Here is a 24,398-nt window from a genome sequence, read left to right on the forward strand (position 1 = left end):
TATGTTGTTTTGAGAAAACATCATCGATCAGTTTATGTAGATTTCCCATGTTGGCTCATATGTTACGTTTTTCATTTTTCATCCACTGGGATCAGTAGATCTGGGTTCAAACACTACCTCAATCATTTACTGCTTATGTGATCATGGGCAAGTCACAACCTCCTAGGCCTCAGTTTCCTTATCTGTAAAATAAAGGGAATGGCTTAGGTGGCAATGGTCCCTTTTATGGTCCCTTCAGCTCTAGAACTATGGGATATGAAAATTTACAACCAGAGTAATCATGTCCCTGGTAGAATGTCTGAAATTGGAAGACATTCTTCTTTCTCAACTTAGAAGAAGAAAATGTTGTATTATTAAGCACAAGTTTTCTATGGAAATCATCTCAAGATAACCCAATTAACTCTGCAATTGATCTATTTATTCAGACTCAGCGTCATCACTGATTCCAATAAAACTCTTAATCTAAACCAGAATTCTTGAGTTTTTAGTCACATAAATTCATGGATCAGTGGAAGGATGTTTTGCATTAGGAAAAACAATCATGAAAGGAATAAGTTCAAATAAATTAAGCATTTCTATAGATTCTATGTGACAATGTAAATCCAAATAAAGACCTAGAAACTTCAATGAATGCTTAATGATATTTGTTTATTCATTTTTCAGTTGCATCAAATTCTTTATGATTGCTTTTGGGATTTTTTTTTTTTTTTTGCAGAGAGACTAGAGTGGTTTGCAATTCCTTTTCCAGTTCCTTTTACAGATGAGGAAACTGAGGCAAACAGGGTGAACTGATTTGCCCAGGATCAGTCAACTAGTAAGTAGCTGAGCTTGGATTTGAACTCAGTTTTTGATTCTGAGCCTTGGGGTTCCACCCATTGGCTTCCAGCTGTCCACTTAATGATGTGGGCTCTTCAAAGGAAGATTTTTATCTTTCTTTGTTTTATAATGAGAGTTTTTTTTTTAAGGCAATAAACACACCTTGAAAAAAAGTTCCTAGGAATCAAAATGGTAAACAACATCAAAGGAAAGCATTAAACAGAAATCAACTGAAGCAAACTGTGTACATAAGATCAAAAACAACTGTCTTGGAAAGTAGTCACAGTGTTAGCTCTCAGAGAGCCATTAAGAGAGCAGAATCTGGAGAGGATTTGATAGCCATATCATAAGGAATCAATAGAAAATAGGATGGAAATAGGAATGGAGATGCTGTTGCTTTAGCCAAGATCATTGCTCTGCTGAGATGGCAAGCTTCCTTATGTTTTCCTAAGATGACAACTTGGAAAGAGCTCTGAGCTTAGTTTGGTCACTTGCAACTCATGATTCTTTGGGCCATTTGTGGGTTTTAGTGACCGCCTTTGTAAATGGAAGGCGTTTGAATGGCTGACCCACAAGATCCTTTCCAGCTCTAAACCTATGATCCTGTGAATTCTGGCTTTGCATGAACTCTGTGACATTAGGGAAGCTCACCGTCTCGTTGAGTGAGACCACATGTGAAATTGAGCAGGCCAGGTATTGTAGAAAAGAAATCCTTTTAAGATTTTTTCTATTTCAATCATTTCTACAAACAACTTTCAGGAAAGAAGAGAAAGTCACCAAGTGGATTTTGCACCATAGACCACCTGGAGGGAATTTGTCCATAACTCACAAAGATCTAGACGGTCTTAAGGAAAATGTCCGTGATACTAAGCAGCCCCTCTTTTCACATGTTTAAGTTGTTGGGATCTTTATAGTCTTGTTGGGAATAACTCACTTTTCCTGGATCTCAGAACAGTAAAAGTCAAATACAATAAAACTTTGCATTGCTGAAATTGTCAGAGAATGAACTGCTCCAGAGAGCTGAATCCAAGGTGATCATGCAGCTGAGGCACATTGCAAACCTTAAGAGTACCATATAAATGTCAGCCATTATCATTATTTTTAGTTGAGGCTTGTGGTTTTCTGTACTATTAAAAAAGACCTATTTGCATTTAATTGGGAACAATGGGGAGGACCACTGTGGAGGTGTAGAGGAAGGAGAATGCAGAGAAAGATGAGGAATTGTGTAGTTTGTCTTCTCAGTGAGGTCATTCTTTTATTCCAATTTTGACACACTTCAGTAATCATTTGGATAGCTATCGGAAAAAGTTTTTATTTTCTTCAAAAGATAGTGGATACCATTTTACCTCCTTCTGAGGATTCTGGGTTACTATTATGAGCATGAATGACCATATTGATCCTGTAATATAGTGATGACTTCCATGTTTGGGTTTCTCGGTTTCACCTTCTGTGTGAGGGCTCATTGAATTCTGTCCAGGGCTGTTCATCCATCTTTGGTGTCTACCTGGAACTCAGCCTTCTCAGTGGCTGCAGCATGCCCAGGGGCCTTCCACCCAACTATCTCAGCAGATGGACTTAATCAATTTAAGGGTCTCGAATCTGTTGTCAAGTTAGGGCGATGTCTACCCCAAAGTATGGACATCTACAATCTGAGATATTAGAGATCTGAGATCTGAGATGCCACAATTCTAAACTGGCACCCCAAAGTAAAATACAATTGTGAGTGGTATTGTCCCTCTATGGTACCTCTTCCTGAGGAACTGGCTCCGATGAGTCTTCAAAAGCCTGAAGTGCCATCCTGAGGCAAGGAAGGCTCATAGTTCTCTCTGGTGTTTGCTTGACGTGCAGAAATTCTCTGTAGGAAAGATAGCAACATAATCTGTATATGTGGGTTGATTTCAGAACAACCTTTTTGAACTTTGATTTTCTCAAGCCAGAAACCTTGACTTGTAATTTACAGTTATCACTAAATAATTTTGAATTGGTTTTAGGAATATATGTCACACAAGATGGAGTGGAAACATATTAATATTCCGCTTATCTAGCAAAGTCAACTGTCCTGAACACCGCCATGGGCCCAGAAGTCAGCAAAAGAAGGAAGCCTGCTATCCTGGGGACAAAACACCAAGGGTAAGTACTTAGCTCCTGAGATGGGTACAGCCATGCCCAGAAATTAGGAGTTGAACACAATGACTGTGGGGAAAGGTGATGAGAGGGAAGTAAACAGTAGGAGAAAGGACAGGATTAGGGAGAACACATGACTTCCTTCATCTTCTTTATTAGCACCACAGATTGGGGATGTTTGCTGTAGGGATTAAGAATTTTATCTGCCACATGTAGGGAAGAGAGGACTGGAAGAGAAGCAAGAGAAGGAGAGATGTGGGATGAACAGAGATGGGATGGGAATCATAATAATATAATCACACTGAAAGCAAGAGAAGAGAGATTTTGAAAGAAGGAAGTAACAAGTACTTTCCAGCCAAGTCTGAAACGTTTTACACGAGACTCTTCTATTCTAACTGGGAGAGAGAATGCTGGTGGATGCCAAGTGTCTATAAAAGGCTAAAGTTGGTGTGAGAGCTTTGGAGCAGAGATACTTTTTATTCCTTCTTTGAAAAAAGACATTCCTGATGTCTTTATTTTTCTTTATTTTCTTTTATTTATTTTTTTAATAAATCTTTTTATTTTCAAAACATATGCATGAATAATTTGACAATATTGACCCTTGCATAGCCTTGTGTTCAGATTTTCTCCTCCCCCCATTTCCTTCCTTAGATGGCAGGCAATCCAGTATATGTGAAACGTGTTAAAACATATTCAACATTTCTTTAAAACCAACTCCAGGGAGGAGAAGGACAAAGTTTCTCTTGCCAAAATGTAGGGGAAGCCGGCTCCCCAACATTTTCTTGATTTTCAGCTCCCTAGAGACTTGGGGAATTTTCTGTGAGTGAGATTAGACCCTCTTTTCAGTTGAGTGAGATCTCATTGCATTTTCACTTAAAGGGTTCATTTACTCTTGTACATTTTCTGTTTTATTCTAATCTGTAGAACTCCAAATTCTCTTTTTTATCTGCACAGGTCAATGAGTTCACTCATCATTTGCTGTAGTTATGGCCTTTCTGTGTAATTATCATTTGGTGGGGAAAAGGACAAGTCAGTGGATGTAAGTTTGGGCTTTCCTTCCCTTTTCAAGAGATACTGACCAGAGAAGTTAGAAACTTCTTTTAAACCAATCATGCTGCTGGATCAGTAATTTTAGGGGGACATAGATGGCTAGTCCAGTCCAGAGAGTATCCCCCTCTCAAAAGAGAACACAGAGTAGCCAGTCCTGAAGCCTTTTCTGCTTCCTTCAAGGCAGTGACTTTGTCTCCCTTGGAGAAGAAAGATGGAACAGGAATCCAGAGATCAATACATTTCGATATTCAATGTGGACAGATATATCTAACTGAACAGCACAATAGTGTTGAAGGCTGTAGCAAGATCAAGGAGAAAGCTAAGAAATATTGCTCTGCCAATTAGAAGGACTTTTGTTTTCCATTTTAGTTGACAGGGATGGGGGCCAGATTGACTTCTTCAGTTTATCATTTTAGTAGATTGGAAGGAAGAGGTACCAGATGGCTTGGCGAGGCACTGACGCCCACCTCTCACTTGAGAACTCTGGCAGTGAAAGGTTGCTGAGAAGTGTGGTGAAAGCCAGAGAGGGCAACAGGATGGAGAAAAGTTGTTTTGTTATTGTTACATTTTCAAGAGAAGACAAACCTGCGCATCACAGATGGAAGGGGCTTTGGGCACCATCTGGCTGATTTTCTCATTCTTCTGATAATGAAATCAAGTCTTGGGGAAGTTAAGAAGCATCGCATGACTTTGGCTCAAACATCTAGTGTTTGTAGGCAACAAAAATTATTGTGTAGAGAGAAAAAGTAGGTGAGAGAAAGGGAAAAAGAGTAAAGGGGAAATAGGAATTCCAGAAGGGGTCCATGTGGGAGAATAAGCTGGAAAACAGGGATTGAGAAATTAGCTTTAGAGAAGAGGAGGGAATACTTTTAGAAGTGATACAATGGATAGAATCAAGAAATCTCAATTCAAATCAAATTTTTAGCTGTATGACCTTGGGCAAGTCTTTTAATTAGTCTGCCTCAGTTTCCCCATCTGTAAAATGGGGTTAATAGTAGCACCCATATCACAGATTTGTTATGAGCATCGCATAACTTTAAAGAACTTAGCATATTGTCTGGCATATAGTAAGTGCTTAATAAATACTTGCTCCCTTCCCTTTCTTTTACTGAGACTGCCCAGAACGTAACTATTGGAAAGTGAGTTTGCTGACTTGACACAACTCATTAAGGATTCCTTTGCCATTATGAGATAAAACTAAGATTTCTTTTCATTTAAATCGTTGAGAGTTAAACTGGCCAGGATTCATTAGGAAACTGACATCCTGTGATAATCTGGGTGGGTCAAAGCTTTTCAACAGGAGTGAAAGCAATCTGGAAGGGCAAAGCCAGAACGTTTCCAACAGTTGTTCTAAATTGGCAGCTCCTCCCCCTGCATTTGTTTTATCATTTTGATAGATTCATGGCTAATCCTGAAAACCAACTGCTCACTTTTCAAGCTTGCTTCTGCTAGATTGTTTTAAAACCTGCTCCTAAAAATGAGCCTCTTTAATCAGATTTGCTTACTTTGGTTATATTGCATGGAGCTGTTTGTTTGTTTTTTCTTGTAGAATTTATAACGAATAGCATCTTTGTTTACCAAATCTGACTTGAAAGATTAAAATGATACTATATATATTTGATTTTTTTCATAGCAGGTCATCATTTATGAATTATGAATTATCAAATACTGGACAGAGATAATAAATAGTTCCTGCTTACAGTCCAAACAATCACAGTGTAGAAAAAGAATCAGAAGAACGTTTAGGTTGTAAATGCAGAAGGAAGCCAAGTTGTAACTGTGAAAATCAGGGAGGGAAACGTGGAAGGGGATATCCCAAAGTGCTTCTTCAAAAGCTTTCACGAAGTCTGGGCTTGAGCAACGTTCTTGGCTTGGTCCAAAAACGTGAGGAACATCAAGATCCTTTGGAAATTCATAAGAGAATTGCAAAGGAGCAGAACACTGTTCTATATGTGCTATAAACAGAACATTAAAAAAAAAATCAAAGATACACGTTTTTAGGGGAAAAAGAAGAAAATTAGATTCATCTTTATTTTTGTGTATTTTTCCAGTCTCTGGCTTTGAACCAGTTTGCTTATTGTTTTCTTTGGAGGAGTTTTATTTTTAAGTCTCAGGACTTCTGGGCCCCATTGACTTGAAGTAGGAAGCTGTTTAACTCTTTGAATCAGCATATTTCTGAGCAAAAGTGGATTTATAGTATATCCTTTTTGCTAAAACATCAGGGAACCTTCAGCTGGATTGCAGGAGTCAGAACCCTGTGACCCCAGGGTTATGGACTGCAGTAAGCACCAATAAGCACCAACTTGACTTGTGCCATATTCCTGCTGTCTAATTTCAGCTGTATCTTTATTCTTCCCTTTCCTCTCCCCTTTTCACAATATCTAGCATAGGAGCTCTTCTGGACCTCCTAATGTCCCCTTTTAAGGTCCAGACCTTACCTGCCTTTCTCCCGCAACTCTCTGAAAATGGTCACACATTTGATTTTCCTGACAGTTTCAATCAAATTAAAAAAAAAAAATCCATTAACCTATGAACAAGGCAGACTGAGGCTGCCATTGGCAGGAATTCCCGTATTTACCATTCTTTCTACTTCTGGGGGTCTCTGTGATTGAGGGAAAGATATATATATAGCTTTCATGGGGAATCCATACCCTTCTGTCCCATCCTGTGATTATATGAATGTAAGGAACTCCTAGAATGAAAACTACATCCCTGAATGAATGAAATCAGAAGAGAGCTATAGTAGAATATCTAAGCGAGGAATATATTTGTAGAAAGCCAATGGTTTCATAAGTTCTAGAGAGGTCCTGGAAAAATTAGCAGCCAAGATTACTGGCAACCTTGAACAGAGCAGGGCTGGTTGTATGGTGGGATTAGAAGTAAGATTTCTCAGGACTGAGACATGTGGGGAAATTGAGGAAGTAAAGGCAGTGAGTATAATGACTTTTCTTGGACTTTAGCAGTAAGAGGGAGGCAAGGTGTAAGGCTACAATGTTAGGATGGCACGGTTAAGTATACATTTTTAAAGAATTAATTAAACTGGGGGCAGCTAGGTGGCGCAGTGGATAGAGCACCAGCCCTGGATTCAGGAGGACCGGAATTCAAATCTGGCCTCAGACACAACATGTCCTAGCTGTGTGACCTGGGCAAGTCACTTAACCCCAGACTCAAAAAAACAAAAAAAAAAAAAACAAAACAAAAACAAAAACGAAAATGAAAACAAAAACAAAACTAAAAAAAACAAACAAACAACAAGAATGAATTAAACTTATTTTCTTGACTCTTAGGAAAGCAAGTAGACAGAAGACAATTGAAGAAGAAAGAGGGAACCATCAATGAGCCAGGCTCTTGGAGAACATGAGAGGAGTTGGGATTGAGGATGAGTTATTTATTTGATTTAGAAGGATCATCATTTTCCCCCAGAAAAAAGGGAAGAGGAGAGGATAGATAAATATATAGTAGGATTTTGAGATGGGGGTATGTGTATATGGTTAGTAAAGTAGAAGACCAGGATATCTGTGGAGAGGAAAGAGGAGGAGGTTTTGGGGGCTTTGGGGAGAGATTTGAGTTGCTCATTAAGGGGAATGGGCTGTAGAGTTAAGCGATCAGTGAGGACCCTGCTGGGATTTGATGAAATGGACTGTTAGTGGACCTAATGGTCCTTCTAGTCGTATAGAGAAGGTGGGAGATGGTGATGAGGTTGGTTTTGGTGGGAGGGATTGATCCAGAGAATTGATTGGGTATAAACAGCAGTAAGAAAAAGGAGGCAAGGCCATCAAGGGGAAAAGAATCGAAATGGTCACCTCTGCAAGAAATGGATCTGACATTCCTTTGCTGAATTATGTATTTTTGACTGCCTGATCCAACTCTTCCATTTGCCTGCCATCCCCTCAAATACAAGATTATTAATACCATACTTTTCATCTCTTTGTCACACTGCCCTGCACATGGTCCCCTCCTTAGAACTTTTCTATTTCTTTCTGGCACCACCATTATGCCAGATACTCAAACTCAAAATCTTTGCTTTCTTGGAATCTTCCTCCTACCTTATGTCTTATGTCGAATCAACAAAGGCAACAAACTTATTGAGAGCGAGCTTCCAAGTCTCTGGCCCTTAACCTTTTATTTTTATTTTTATTTTTTTTTTTTTTTTTGCCAATCCTATCACCATTTTTTCATGGATTCCTGCCTCACTTAATATACACATTTTCATTGTGGACCTAACAGGTCCATCCATCTCCAGACTTCCCCTGCTCCAATTCATGTGACCCACAGTCCTCAGCTTCATCTTTCTGAAATCCTACTGAATGGTATCATTCTGCTCAAATTCCTCCAGTGGATGTCCATCACATATGGTCATTAATCTGTAGATTCACTGGTGTGGAATTAAGGGAGTAAACCATCTGTAAAAGAGCTTAGTGAAAAATAATTTGTAAGCATCTAACCTTCTGTGGATATGGAACAGATTTATATTTCCCAGAGAGATAGTCTTTGGAGTCATTGGAAAGTCAACAATGATGCAGTTAATATTCAGATTAGGAAATATATAGATGTATCACATCATAGGATCATAAAATCAGAAATAAAAGGGACTTGAGTGATCATCTTGTTCTATTCACTTATTTTATGGAGGAGAGATTGATCCACAGAGCTTCACCATCTCACCCAAATTTGCCAGGTAGCAAGAATTTGAACTTAAAACCTTTGATTGCAATCCATCAATCTTTAATACCCAACCCAGTTGTCAGTTGTCATCTTGTTATTTCTCTTTCTACGTGTCTCAGATACATCTCTTCCTTTCCAATCCCATGGCTACAATCCTAGCTCAGGCTCTCATGCTCTCTCACTCAGGTTATGGTGGTGTGACTAGTGCTATCTAATTCTGTGAAATATTATGGCACTAGGGGGCAGCTAGGTGGCGCAGTGGATAGAGCACCAGCCCTGAATTCAGGAGGATCCGAGCTCAAATCTGGTCTCAGACACTTAACACTTCCTGGCTGTGTGACCCTGGGCAAGTCACTTAACCCTAGCCTCAGGGGGGAAAAAAAAAAAGAAAAAAAGAAATATTATGGCACTTAACATAGATCCTTGAACATAGTGAATACTCCCTGCATTTGCTAAATTAATTCTACCATCTTATATCAATGAAAGATAACAGTGAATTAGGGAAGAGAATGATTTAACTGGAGTCAGAAGAACCAGATTCAAATTTTTCCCCTAACACCAACTGACATTCTGAGCATGTAATACGACTTATCACTGTTTTTCTTTCCTCATCTGGAAAATAGTAATGTTTGCATTACTTATCTTACAGGTTCATTAGGAGGAAATATATTGTAAATCTTAAGCATCATCTAAGTGAGTTATTATTCCAATACAAATACTTTTGCATTTGAACAGTTACAGCATAATAGCTAAGAGAGAACACATATCTAGCACTCTAGGGTTAGTTAAATAAATCACAGATTTATTTCATTTATTCCTCATGAGGTATTAGGATTTTCAACATTTTTTTCAGATGAGAAAACTCAAGTGAAGTAACTTGTTTAAGGTCATAGCTGGTAAGTATATGAAACAAAATTTGAATTTAGGTATTATAGATTTGAAATTCAAAAGAATGCTGGATGCATTGAGTCCAGTATCTTCCTTTTACAAGGAAGGAAATTGAGGCCATAAGAAACTAGAGGCCATAGCGGTGGAAGGATTTGAACCCTGGTCCACCACGGTAGGTTATCTCTATGGCATTGTTCTTTGATTTCAGAGACTTTCTGGAAAGTCAGATTCTATGGCTTATTTTCAGATAGTGATAGGGATGCTTATAGTTAGAGACCCTACCCAGTGTGACTTCTGGGATATTATATCATATACCATAGCATTTGACACTAGAAGGCCATCCTATCTAGCCTCCCGATTTTAAAGTTTAGGAGCCTGATTGCTAACAACTGAATAGTGATCCTCTCTCTCCCATTTGTTCAATGTGGTTTCTTTGGTTTCTGTCATTAGCCAGTGCTAGGAGTTCAGGCTCCAGAGATCCCTGTTAAAATTTACATCTATTATCTGGGATAAGATATTAAGACATTTTATCCTATTAATAGTCTAGATTTAATTCACTAAGTTAGCTTGTCATCTGTTTCAGGAAGTGGGACATGAGTCAGGTGGCTCATGGTGGGCAGAGACAGAAAAATGAAGGGTTTACATTCTCCAGTTGATAAATGGTCAAAGGATATGAACAGACAATTCTCAGATGATGAAATTGAAACTATTTCCACTCATATGAAAGAGTGTTCCAAATCACTATTGATCAGAGAAATGCAAATTAAGACAACTCTGAGATACCACTACACACCTGTCAGATTGGCTAAGATGACAGGAACAAATAATGATGAATGTTGGAGAGGATGTGGGAAAACTGGGACACTGATACATTGTTGGTGGAGTTGTGAAAGAATCCAGCCATTCTGGAGAGTAATCTGGAACTATGCCCCAAAAGTGATCAAACTGTGAATATCCTTTGATCTAGCAGTGCTAGTACTGGGCTTATATCCCAAAGAAATACTGAGGAGGGGAAAGGGACCTGTATGTGCCAAAATGTTTGTGGCAGCTCTTTTCGTAGTGGCCAGAAGCTGGAAATTGAATGGATGCCCATTAATTGGAGAATGGTTGGGTAAATTATGGTATAAGAAGGTTATGGAATATTATTGTTCTGTAAGAAATGACCAGCAGGAGGAATTCAGAGAGGCTTGGAGAGACTTACATCAACTGTTGCTGAGTGAAATGAATAGAACCAGAAGATCGCTGTACACTTCAATGTTGTATGAAGATGTATTCTGATGGAAGTGGAGATCTTCAACATAGAGAAGAGCTAATCCAATTCCAATGGATCAATGATGGACAGAAACAACTACATCCAGAAAAGGAACACTGGGAAATGAATGTAAACTGTTAGCACTACTGTCTATCTGCCCAGGTTACTTATACCTTCGGAATCCAATACTTAACGTGCAACAAGAAAATTGGATTTATACACATATATTGTATCTAGGTTATACTGTAACACCTGTAAAATATATGGGATTGTTTGTCATCTAGGGGAGGGAGTGGAGGGAGGGAGGGGATAATTTGGAAAAATAAATACAAGGGATAATGTTGTAAAAAAAATTACTCATGCATATGTACTGTCAAAATTTTTTTATAATTATAAAATTAATTAAAAAAATACAAATAAATTAAATTAAATGAAAAAAAAAAAAGAAAAACGAAGGGTTTACATCATGGGGTACTCTGCAAGAAGGACAGGTCCCACTGGGGCACCATAGCTTATGTGTCCTTGGCAGTAGCACCAAGGCGGGACAGGGTGTTACTAAGAAAGAACAGGGAGACTTTCAATCCAAACTTTGTTTATTTGATGAAATTTTTAAAGGTCAGAGCCTCAGTGTTGAAATCCATTCAAAATGTTGGTTGTAATTTCTTGTTGACTGTGGCTGGGGTCCATTTTGCAATGGGTCAAGGCTATGTTTCCATCTCACCCTCCTTTTGTTCCATTCTGCTCTTCAGGTGACTGCTTAAATTGGAGTCTTTAACCCTGTCCAGGACACTCACTTCCCCTCCATTAGGAAAGCCTCTTGACTTCCCCTCCCATGATTTTACACTGAGTAGTTTGATCTCATTCATTTTCTGAGTAGACTTCAAGGCGCTCATTGTCAAACCATTTATCATAGAATTTCTTACATTTATTTCTTCATTTGTCATTTAGTAAAAAACCTTGGATTAAGATGTTTGAGCTTTTGATCAGCGGGTATAAGAGCATCTATTGTGCACAGCAGTAGGAAGTCAGAGTAGGGGCGTTTTTCACTATGGAAGAACTTTGTTTCATTGCTGCAGTAGAACTGTGATAACTCAGAAGTCCACAAAGGGTGAGCCTTTGAATTGCTAAGGTTTTATCTGGCAAATCACTTAGAAAGTTTGCTCTAATTTTGCATGGGCTTGAAGATTTACTGAGAAAATACTTGACATTTAAGGAATTGTCGTTTTTCTTTTCAATTGGCATCTGCTATTTACTTTAAAAATTTTAGATTTGGATCGAAGTTTTAGGGAGACATGTTAATGAACTAAAAAGTAAGGAAATAATCTGAAGATTTTCTGTCTATACTATGGTGTAATATGCTGGTATCAAACTCAAGTAGAACTTGACTTAGAATATACCACATATTGATTTCATCTATGTTTTATTGTATTTTAATTTATTTTTGTTAGGTTCAGGTTCAGGCCATACTTGGAGCATTGGCTGTGTGTTAGACTTATCTGGTGGAAACAGAAAGTAGAACAAAAGACTGAGATATTTTCTGACAATCAGGAGGAATTGAATTCAAGTCTAGCCTGGTCAAACATCTTGTGATTGTACAATTCTAGGAGAGGCTCTAGGCAATTCTCTAAAACCCATACATTGTATAATAGTCATTATTTTCATTATTAAAGAACTCCCCTTGTACAAATAAAAACACAAGTCCTGGTAGATAGAGACACACACAGAGAGAAAGAGAAAGAGGGAGGAAAAAGAGATTCAGACAGAGAGACAGAGACAGAAAGAGGGAATGTGTGTGTGTGTATTTGCCAGTATGCACACATGTGTATGCATAGAATTGTGTATGTACTTGTGTGTGTGTGTGTATGTCTGATTCCTTTCTCTAGATAGATTGTAAGCTCCTTGAACAAAGGAAAGTGATCATACCTATGTTTAGGAATATGGACAAAAGGGATCTTGGAGAGAGAGACTTTAGGCAGGTGAACCAATGAGGAGGCCATTGCAATTGTCCAGGTGAGAGGAGATGGGATCTTGAACTACAGCGATGACCGTGTGAGTAGAAAGAAGGGGACAGATGTCAGGGCTACAAGGAAGGCAGAAATTTAAAGATTTGAAAGCTGAATGCTAGGATTGGGGGAGGGAGAGTGAGAATGAGGAGTTATAAATGGTTCTGAGGCGGCTAACTTAGGTCAAAGATTGTTGGTGGTACTGTTGACATTAAGGGAGGAGTTTGAAGAATTAAGTTCTAATTGGCTTTTTCCTTATCACAAAGCAGGATGTCTTACTGATAGTAAGGACTGAATAACATTGCTGAATTAGATGAAATTCAATGAGTATGAATGGGGTGGGCAGGGACAGACACAGATAAAGACAAGAAGATAGCCTCAGTGGGTAATGTTTACAGAGATTTTTGTTCTGTGCCCAAATTTATGATCTCATTTCAGTTCTCAGTGGTTTATTCCTAGTTATGTGGCAAGAATACCAGTGTGGAGTCTTTACCATGAAAATACAGAATTATGTAGTAACTTCAGTTTTTTTCTCCTTTACAAATATATCATATATATTTAGGTCTATGTGTGTGCCTCTGTCTTTCATCTCTCATAAACATATTTCCATCACCGTCATTATCATGCTCTCATTGCTTGGGGAGGTTAAAACGATGCTCATGGAAGACGGAGAAAATATAACAGTGACTAGGTAGCTGATCTTGAGGTCAGGCTAGGCCTTTGTTTAAGTTTTACCTCTGACATACCAGTTATCTGATTGTGGGCAGATCCTTTGGTCTCCCCATGCCCCCGGCAATCGCTAAGATTATAGGATGCAGACAAATTCTCACAATGCATCGATGAAAAGGGACATCCACATTACGTGTTCACTGCAGTGACATTTTGGTTTGGACCAAGCAACAGTCCATTTTCAATTTCCGTCTCCTTGAGGCTAAAATCTCAATGTATTTTCTTGCTTCTTGGTACCTGCAGGCAGCCTCATTTCATAGGACGCTCTGTCCCGAGGCTATTTTCATCCTGTCTTCAGACTTCCCCTTTACCTTTTGAACTGTTAAACCAAAGCCCCTTCTCTTACTGTTACCATGTCTGAAGTTTGAGTAGCCTCTTCATTTCCACACATCTCCCCTGAGTCTGCCCCTTCCAGAGGCTTGAAACTCAAAACAAGCTGGCTGTGCTTCCATCTCATTAGTGATCGAAGAAAACAAAGTCAAGACTGTTTTCCAAATGGTCTGCTCACTGGATTTGGGGCCCTTTGGCTGTTCTCCTCCCTAAAACAGAACAAGAGCAGAGACAAAATCTCCTTCACTCTGCTTTCTTGAAGAAAAGATTTCAAACTTGAGAAGAACAGGGAAATAAAGAAGGGAAGGAAATATAATAAAATGGAAAGCACTGACACTTGGAGGTTCAAAACTTGTCTCTACCGCTTATCATTTTTTTGTGTATTTTGGTGCCTCAGTTTCTTTCTTTGTAAAAACAAGTTTTGTATCTTAAGGACCCCTTTGGCAATCTGTTGAAGCCTATGGACCCCTTCTTAGAATAATGTTCTTCACTGAATAAAATAAAATACATGTTTACAAACGAAACCAATTGTGTTGAAAAGCAATCACCAAAATACTTTATAAAAAAATTAATCATGGTCCCCATGTCAAGAACATTAAATCCCTACAACTGTGATCCTTTGAGGGGAGGGATTCTTCAACCTGTCCTTCTGAGCCTGGTTTGGAGAAAGGACAAATAAATCCACTGAGGAAGGACACAAATTCTCACATAAAGAATGGGCCACAAAAAAAAAAAAAGGGCCACAATTGGGCCCTTGTTATCCACATGTATATGCATGTGCACATAGGCTCTTTGTATAAACAAAAGCCAGGTGACAAGAAAGGTCTGAGGGCCACAAATTCAGGGCCACGGGAAGGACGCTGCTGCAGCTGGTGGTGCATGAGCCCCAGTGCCTCCTCAGACCATTTCTGGGGTTGCCTCATTTTAAAATTCCCCTCTATGACCCTATACATGGCCCTGTGCAGGACAGTGCATCTTTGGTCTTTGGGATATTCTTCATGGATATGGATATAAACATATCTACATTCTGATTTCATCAAGTCTGTTTATGAAGGTACTTCAAGTTTCAAAAGCTTTACATATTTTTGTATCATACTTTATTTTTTTCCAATGTTTCAGTAAAAATTTCCAAAGTGAACAAAAAATATAGATGTATAATCTATGTCTAGATCTAGACTGTGGATGCATATATCTCTACTATATATGCATATAAATATTATTTTTTTAAAAAATTGGTTTTAAATTAGTTTATTAAGCAAAATAAAACAACAAAGAAACCTATTATATTTACTCAACAACAACCCTTACCCAAGCAAAACAAGCCACTTTAATCTTTTTTACTCAAGTTTTCCACCACCCCATCCCACCCCACATTATTCCTCTGGATGACCTCCTAAAGAAATTTCTTATTTAATACCTCCCTCCTTTTTTTAAAGGAAGTTAGGTGACACATGAGTATATTGCCAATGTCAGGAAGTTGTGAGTTCAAATCCTGTCTCATCCACTTAGAAGCTGGTAAGTTGACCTCAGTGTGCTTTAGTTTCTCCATCTGCAAAAATAATAGCATTTGTACTCTGGATTGTTTGAAGATCAAATGAGATAATATATGTAAAGTGCTTTGCAAACCTTAAACCTTTCGTCTGTCTATCTCTCACTGTCTCTGTTTCTATCTGTCTGTCTGTCTTTCTGTCTGTCTGTCTCTCTCTCTATTGCTCTTTTCCTCCTTCCTTCCTTCCCTCCCTCCTCTGTACACACATAAAGACATAATACACACATACACAAACACACACACACACACACACACAAATATTTTTGCTAAGTTGTGAATTCATTTAAACCCTTAGCTTTAAATGGAACTCAAATGATTTTGTTGGTTAAAGGGCAATAAAATTTTGTTTTTGTTTTAAGCATTATAAAGTTCAAGAGGCAGTTTCCTAACAGAAAGAAACTATATTAATTAGTACAATGTGTCCTGGGTAGCATTTTATGGAAAAATACGCAAGAAAGTTGTAAAAAATTTCATAGAAATTGTGTTTCCCAAATTTTGTTTACTTTTGGTTGATATAGCCAATATGTGGAAATTGGAAGCAAAATCTCATTTAGCTCAATCCCCTGGGGATTGTATCTATGGATGGGGCAAATTCCTGGGGCTGTCCACACTGGGTCTGGCTTTATTCTTAGCTAGAATCCGGGAGTCTCTGTTCCCCCAAAGCTATTGCCGTTGACCCTTCCATGGCACCAACATTCTGAAACTACTCAATATTTTGGCTTAAGCTATTGCAGGTGCCTGTTAAAGGTGCACATGCTGTAAGGTATTATGACCCATTAGCCCAGTAGAGAGAATCTGCTCAATCACTTGGCAGATCCTTTAATGAATGGGAGCAAGGAAATCATTGAGGGAGGGAAGAAAGGCAGGAAAAATCTGGCCAAAAGGCTAATCTCAGGTGGGAAGCCAGCGTGGGGGGGGGGTGGGAAGGCTAATACAACTGGACCTCTTGAGCTTGGGGAGCTCACATAAGGTAACACAGCAAGGAAAAGGAGAATGGAAGAGCACAAAAGACACATTTTGTCCAGGTCTGAAGTCATTCCGTAACAAGGCCTACTCAGTGCAACAAAGACTCGGGCAGATTTTTCTCGGAATAACATTTTCCATCGGTGATGATGGGAGTATCATCCATAATTTGACTTGCCTCATGCCTTTTAGAAAGGGCCAAATCTGGACATTTTTGTCAATTATCTTTCAACCAGTAAAACTAGGCAGGATCTAGCCCGGTGGAAAACGTTTGAACAATTGTATGATTTCCTGTCTGTTTGTTTCTTTTTAGAAGTATTAGGAAAAGCACAGTAAGGAAGGGAAACAGGTTTTGGAAAGGCACTTGTGCTCCTTACTAGGAAAGGGAGGCTGTGTAATCTATGGAGAGGTTTAAGATGAGGAAAAGAAATGATGTTGGTGGTCTCAGTTTGGCTGCATGATTCCACCTATAGAAGGAATAATCACAGAGAAGTGAGAAGACTAGAGACCCTTCAAGGGGGTGAGCCATGTGGACTATGAAGGTTTGGAAGAGGGGCTTGTCTCTTTAGAATAGAAGTCATTATACTTTTTGGCACAGTGGTGAAGTTTAGGGACTCCAAATTGGAATATTTTACAATGCATAAAATAAAATTCACAAAATGAAAAAGAAAGCAATCATACTAAAACCCAGCTGCTCGAATATTTACCCAAAATCCCACAAGACAATTCAGAAACCCCAGGCTATTTTTTTCTCTAAGAAAGAGTCCTCACAGTTATGGAGGTACTGGGCATTTGAGACAAGTGAATAGGTCTCTGGGTAAGGAGAAGCTCACCAAAGGAGAGTGAATTTGACCATTTATGGGTTTTAGCATAATGCCTTTGCATTTATTGACTGCCGGGAACAATGAAGTCTGTCCTTTCGTTGACATTATGGTACCCTGTGTTCTTGAAAAGGGAGATGGAATTTTTTTTTTCTTTAGTGATGGCTCCAATTCTTTCATTCCTAGGGGAGGAAGAGGTCAGAGTTAAAAGAGCAATTTAGTGAGAGGTTTCCAAAGCTGACCTTGATCTCCCAGAGCTGGGTGCATTGATAATGAGTTACTGGTTACACTGTGGGGTCTTGCACACAGAAAATCACCTTAATTAATGCTGGAGTCTAGTGTTTCCCGTGTATCTTCCTTTTTGTCTTCATCTGTAGAACCTGCTATTGTGTTCTCATCTAGGGAAAACCTGCACTGGACATAATTATATTCAAAGATTTTCTTATGGTAAGAATAACCAAGTGGGACAATATGTACGCAGATAAAGAATTATAAAATAATTTAGAAATAGAGCACTGCTTACAATCATTCTTGCGTTCAAAAACTTACATTCTATTGGGGAAAGGACACAATGGGTACACACAGATAAGGGAATACAAGATAAATGATGGGGGAGGATCAGGAAGGACTTCATGGATTGGACTTTTGAATCTAGCTTTGAAGGGATGTGGGGCTCAGGTCTCACTTACATAAAGCAAGTTGCCCCAGGCTTTCTGTGGAAAACAATATCAAAATGAGAATAAAAATGAGAACCATTTGAATCTCTGTTCTAACTTAATTCAAAACAACATTTTGTTTTAAGGTTCAGAAATGTTTACAAAAGCAGTCTCTGCCCAGATCAGGATCAGGAATGGCAGCCCTCCTCTTGGGATGCAGACCAGTCTCAAGTTGAGCCTGGCCAGCCACAGCAGTAGGAATTCCAGTAAAAAATACCACAGGGGAGCTGATTATTTGGAGATCCATAGTTAGATTCTGCAATCTGGGGAGCTTGGAAATGCTGTCTACCAGAGTGAAAGCAGAACTCTCACTCACTTAGACTTTGCCCATGTATTATTCCTCACTAGATCTGGTTTAAAGGCAAGGAGATTAGTATTGGCCCCAAATATGGAGGTTGCCAGGTGATGAAATCTCAGATCCTTGGTAATAAGTCACAGAAAGAATCCATTCTCTCATGTTCTCAATCGGCAAAAACTACTGTCTTCTTTGTGTGTGATTTAATGTTTCAATTTCCCTCTCTCTGTCTCTCTGTCTCCCTCTCTATCTCTATTTCTCTGTCTCCCTCTCTGTGTGTCTCTGTCTCTCTTGTATGGTCTTTCTGTCTCTCTCCCTGTAAATCAATAAACTGTTAGGATTTCTTTGCTGTTTTCCTGCCTTGTCAAGGTCTGAGCATTCTGCTGGCGCTAGAATTATAAATAATGCATGCAATGTCACTTAACACTACCTTAATATTTATTATGATCCTAGTTTTAATAATCAGTTCCAACATCTAGGCACGATTAGAACTGGCTTGGTTAATTTCATAGATTTCCAATAAAACCTCAAAGGTCTTTCTTTGTACTTTTCAGGGAAGAATTCTTTAAAATATATAAAGAGCAAATTATTTTTGGCTCAGATTTCTATAGTTTTATGGTGAAAGAAGATGAAGGCAAGAGAGTAAAGGATTTCTCAGAATTGGACATATTTAATGAGATAGTAAAGAGAATGGGGGCCAATGATGTTACTGGGGGTATACTTTCTTCTACTCTCTCTTCCTTGTACATGCTGTGAGATAGTCAACAAGCGCGGATTAAGTACTGCCTTAAATTTCAGGCACTAGAGATATAAAGAAAAACAAAAACAGTCCTTGCTCTTGAGTAGTTCACATTCTATTAGAGGAGATGACATGATAGAAATGGTACATACAAGGTAAATGGAAGGCAATATTGTAGGTAAAGAACTAGATGACAAAGATGAAGAAGATGGGGTTTGATCTCAGGCTTAAAGAAATGTGGAAGATTCAGGAGGGAGAAGTGATGAAGTGAACAATTCCAGGCTTGGGGAACAATAACTGGCAATGAATGGAGTCAAATGATGAAATATCCCATGCAAGGAACTGTGAGAAGGCCGGTCAGTGGTCAGTGTATCACTGAGGATGTGGAGGGGAACTGAGTATTGGAGGGGACTTAAAAAATCCAAACAGAGGATTTTGTTTTTGTTTCAGATTGAAATTAGGAGTCACTGAATCAAATGGGCTGGAATGGGCTGGCTTTGTTGAATCCATTTGCTGCTTTTGCAAGAAAATAGATTCAATCCTATAAACTACTGCCTGTATCATATAAACTTAAAAAGTAACTGGAGAAAATCTCTGAATGATGAATGTTTAATTATATAACTGGTTTAGGGTAATGACTGGTTAATACTGCATTAGTCACATTGGTGCGAAGGGAGAAGGAACATCAGTAAGTTCAGAAATAACATTTTAAGCAGTAGCTTTTCCTCTAGTGTCCACTAATTCTGTTACTCCATTTCATGAATGATTGATGATTAGAAGGTGGCCTTTATAAGTTCTTTTCTGTGGTAGGGAAGCTATAAATCAGAGTTAATTAAATAAAGGAAATTACATTCTAATGAGAGGGGACTACCTTATAGATAGTAAATATAAACCATATAGACTAACAAGTAAATACAAAATAATTTCAGGATACTCAGGAGTATACTTGATAACTGGAGAGTTCAGACAAGACCTTCTCCTAGGAGGTGGTGCTTAAGCTAAGCACAAAGGGCAGCAAGGATTCCATCTGTGTCATACTTAAAAAATAAGTATGTTCATGTTTCATACTCCCCTGCCCCGTGCCCCCATCACCATATACCCTAAATTTATTTAGGGCTCTTATCATCCTCAGTGCATAGAATAGCACCTTGCACGTTGCAGAATTGAATTCATGATAATTAACTGTAATCCACTTTAGGTGTATTTTTTGAAGAATTCATTATTGTCCAAAGGGTCCTTGGATCACTGATCACGGCCATTTCCTGCCCCGCACCAACCAAGAGTTTATTTCAACCCCCCCTTGTCTCTGTGGCCATCACCAGCCCTGGTCAGAGTCCTGTCTCTCCACTTGAGGACCTGCTTCTTAGAAACGACAGACCCTCCGACAGTTAGCAGTGAGCCGCCAGGATGGTGAGTCTGTCCCTGCCCGGTTTGGCAGAAGATGTGCTGAGCTATCTCCGGAAGCCCTGGCTACAGATAGGTGGTGGTTTCTCTGCTTTCCCTTTCCTTGGCCTGAGCCACTGCCACGTTAATGCACTGAAGCCACTCTTCAGCATTTTTCTCATCTTTGGCCTTGAAGACGTAAGTCTTATTGTCAGTAAAAATTTCAAAGGCCCGGGGGAGACTCCTGTCCCGGCGCTTCTTGGCCACGATTTTGACGCTCTGGACTTTGCTCAGTTCAATGGGGCAGTCATCCGAATCATCTTTCTGAAATACATAGGATGGGGGGAAGGAGGGAGGATGTTAGGCAGTTGCCAAGGTAAACAGAGAAGCTAGGTGTGGGTGAATTTCTGAGAAGGGTCAGAGAGGCTGGTGCTTCCCTTTCCCTGTGGGTGTCATAATTAAGGGCATCCAGTCACCGCTCTCCTGCTACAATGACTTTGAGAGGTCACCTAGTCCAGCTCATTTATTGTACAGAGGAGATATCTGAAATCCAGAGAATTCATTTAGAACCAGGATTCATATCCAGGTCCTCTAAGTCCAAAGCCATTTCTCTTACCTCGATACTTCTTAACTCCCATCATGGTGTCCTATCAGGGTAAGGTATAAGCTGGTGGAGCAATATGGATATTTATATATATCCATATTGAAATTCCAAAGGCTACATTTCCTACCAATAAAATAAATAATCTTTTGACAATTATTTTAAATGTTATTGGGAGGAAAGCTTGGGTCTTAAACTTTTTATAATAATAAGGCAAGGGTAGGGCAGGAAAGCATTATAAAGCTAGAAAATAAGGGACTTTGAGGAACAGAGGGAAAGAAAAGTCTAATTCTATTAAATTCTATATGACATTAGTAAAGAAAAGGACCAGACTTGTGATGTTGGCTGAGGAGATGCCCTTTATCTATGTAGACAGGTTCTTCTCTACAGCTTAGTCTTGGAGAGTTATGTAGGGGCACAGACATCAAGTGACTTGTCTAAGATCACACAGCCAATATGTGTCAAAGGCAGGATATGAGCTCAGGTTATTCTCTATCTACTACACTATCCTTGCTCTAATATTTTATATTGATTATTTATAAATAATAATTTATATTATTTATATTGATCAAATGCCATCTCTACAACACTACAATAAAATCTCATTATTTCATATTTTATAACTGAGGATGTGTCATATACTTCATGAAAGCAAGGCTAAAGTTTTCTTTTGTACCACATAGAAGAAAGGGATGTTACTTTCATATAAAAATATATTTTATACTTTCATATAAATAGGGAGAATTCTTAAGAAGAAACCAAGAACTTTAGTGCCATCTATTTCAATCTAAACAACACATATACAATATCAACAAGTTTATTCCGATCTGTTCATTAAAGAATTCCATTAAGTATCCCTCCTAAGCAACAGTTTATTCATGTGCCAGCTTCATTATGTATTTAAAAGCAACAAAATTCCATTTCTTTGAAAATACTCTCTGATTTTATTTTATTTTTTTTGCAAATACAGAAAGAAAATGAAAGAGAAAGGAGGGGAAAGGGGAAGGAAAAAGAGACAGCATAAGAGATGCTCTACATTCTTGCTTTAGTTTTTAAAGAAAAGGTTAATCAGAATAAGTGAATCACGTGGTTGAGCAACTATTCAGTTTGGCATCTTGGTCCCCAGTTTCAGCTTTCTTTCAGACCTGAACATTCTTCTCCAACACAGGCGAGGGTCTTTCATATTGTTAATAAAGCAAGAGTGGGTCTGCTGACTGTTAGATTAGCGGGCCTCTTGAGAGTAGAAGTATTTTGCTGTGGTCCTTATGTAACCCAATATCAGCCATATGTTCTATTAGATTATTGCAATGCCAAACCATTATTTTATGATAAGGCTTGAAATTAATTAGCCAGTTGTAAAATATGATCCATAAAATAGCAATGGAAGATTTTTAAAAAAGGATTTTCCTAGCCTTTGTTAGAGATAAATCTAGGTAAAGCCTAGACTTTGTTAGAGATTAGGAAGATGACTTTTATGAATTGAATTTGTTTTTCTTATGGGCTATAAGGAATTACAACCTCATGAGTGAGTCCTTCAATCCGTCATAGGCCAAAGATGGCCATTTTTATTTTTTAGAAACAAAATTTTACTGATTCCTTTGGCTTTTATATCACAGCCATTTCTTTCTTTTCTTTTGCTGAGTCAATTGGGGTTAAGTGACTTGCCCAGGAAGTCACATAGCCAGAAACTATTAAATGTCTGAGATCAGATTTGAATTCAAGTCCTCCTGACTTCAGGGCTGCACCATCTAGCTGCCCCATTGTGGTCATTTCTGAACACACTGATGCTCTGTTCTCTCACTCCACCCCCCTCCCCCAACTCACCATGTTTGGGTCCCTGGTAACAAAAGATTTAAAAAAGTCACAATTAAGCAAAACCAATGGATACAGTAACCACAACTGATGACAAATACCCCCTTCTTTTTTTTTTTTTTCTTTTTCTGAGGCTGGGATTAAGTGACTTGCCCACGGTCACACAGCTAGGAAGTGTGAAGTGTCTGAGACCACATTTGAACTCAGGTCCTCCTGAATTCAGGGCTGGTGCTCTATCCACTGCGCCACCTAGCTGCCCCCCAAAAACCCCATTCTGCACCTATGGTCCCTGCTGCTCCAAGGAAAGGAAGGAGGTGAATTTCCCTTTCTTTTTTCCAACCCAATGATTAGTCTTCATTAATTTCATTTTGATGTTCTGATGGCCATTTGATTAAATTTTTTTTTGACTAATGCCTTTTATTTTTATATTTCCTCAACTAGGTCTGTAGTGCTTTCCTGTCCCTTTCCAAGACAGCCCATTTCTCAAACAAACAAAAAAAAAAACAAAAACAAAAAAAACAGAAAACAAGCACTTTAGCAAACCCAACAGCATGTCCATGGCCCCTGCCTTGGCAAAAAAGGAGGGATGTGTATTTTCTCTTATTTTTTTCCCCCTGGGATTAAGTTTGGTATTATAATTATGAGGTGCTGAGAGTTTTTATTGCTATTATTATTGTGCTGTCCCCTTTCATTGCTGCAGCATATTGTATTCCTGGTTTTGCTTACTTTTCTCTGCATCAATTCACACAAGTCTTTCTATGTTTGGAGGTCACCAGGGGGCATCATAGTGCACAGAACAGCAGGCTTTGATTTAAGAAAAGCTGAGTTCATTTGATCTCATACAGTCACTAGCTGGGTGATTGTGGGCAAGTCCCTTAAATAATGGCTGTCTCATTTTCTTCATCAGTAACATGGAGATAACAATCATCCCTCACTTCCACAATTGTTGTGAGGATCCAATGAGAAATTATTTGTAAAGTGCTTAGCATCTTAATAAATGCTTCTTTCCTTCCTTTCATGTTTTTCTGGATAATTCATATTTATCAGATGACCATTTTAGAAGCCTTTTAAAAATATTTCGATGACTAGATGTGTTTCTTTAAAAAAGGGGTTACATTAAAGTTTCTAAGATAACTTTAGAGACCAAATGAAGTTGCCATCAAAGCTTCTCTCTAAAGGGACCTTTAGACCATAAGAACAGGGAATCAAATGTAATATCAAGAACAGTTTCTAAGAAGGATGAAAGTTGAAGAGTTCAGACCAAGTCCCACAGTTCCTTTAAAAGACTGATATTGCTATGGTGTATTGATTCAAGTTATTCAAGTTCAGAATTTGTGATTTTTCATATATGAGTTACTTTAGGTAGAGGCTATTATTTCCTCCATTTTATAATTGAGGAAACTGAGGCAAATTTGATTGGTCACAAAGTTCCAAATTTTTTTTAGTCACTGAAGTTCCCAAAGACTGTCGAAACTACTTAGGTGAAGAGGAATTGGGGGTTCTCCACTCCTCAAAAAATCATAACTCTTTAAGATATACAAATTATAAAGATAGATTATAGGAGCACTTGACATACCATAGAAACTTAAGAAATATTATTAAATTAATGAGAAAAGAAGGAAGTCAGTGCACTCTCCCACCAACATCCTAGAGAGGCACATT

General features: G+C 38.6%; 1 protein-coding gene across 1 annotated transcript in view; it reads right to left on the minus strand.

Annotated features, from left to right (window-relative positions):
* Window positions 1-18,855: 18,855 nt before the first annotated feature.
* The window catches only part of VEPH1 (ventricular zone expressed PH domain containing 1), a 189,035-nt gene continuing 183,492 nt past the window's right edge, over window positions 18,856-24,398 (minus strand). The window contains 1 exon segment of the mRNA XM_074298072.1: window positions 18,856-20,647. Coding sequence (XP_074154173.1) covers window positions 20,411-20,647 — 237 coding nt within the window. The 3' untranslated portion in view covers window positions 18,856-20,410.

The sequence above is a fragment of the Sminthopsis crassicaudata genome, chromosome 3, assembly GCF_048593235.1.
Source record: "Sminthopsis crassicaudata isolate SCR6 chromosome 3, ASM4859323v1, whole genome shotgun sequence".
Lineage (NCBI taxonomy): Eukaryota > Metazoa > Chordata > Mammalia > Dasyuromorphia > Dasyuridae > Sminthopsis > Sminthopsis crassicaudata.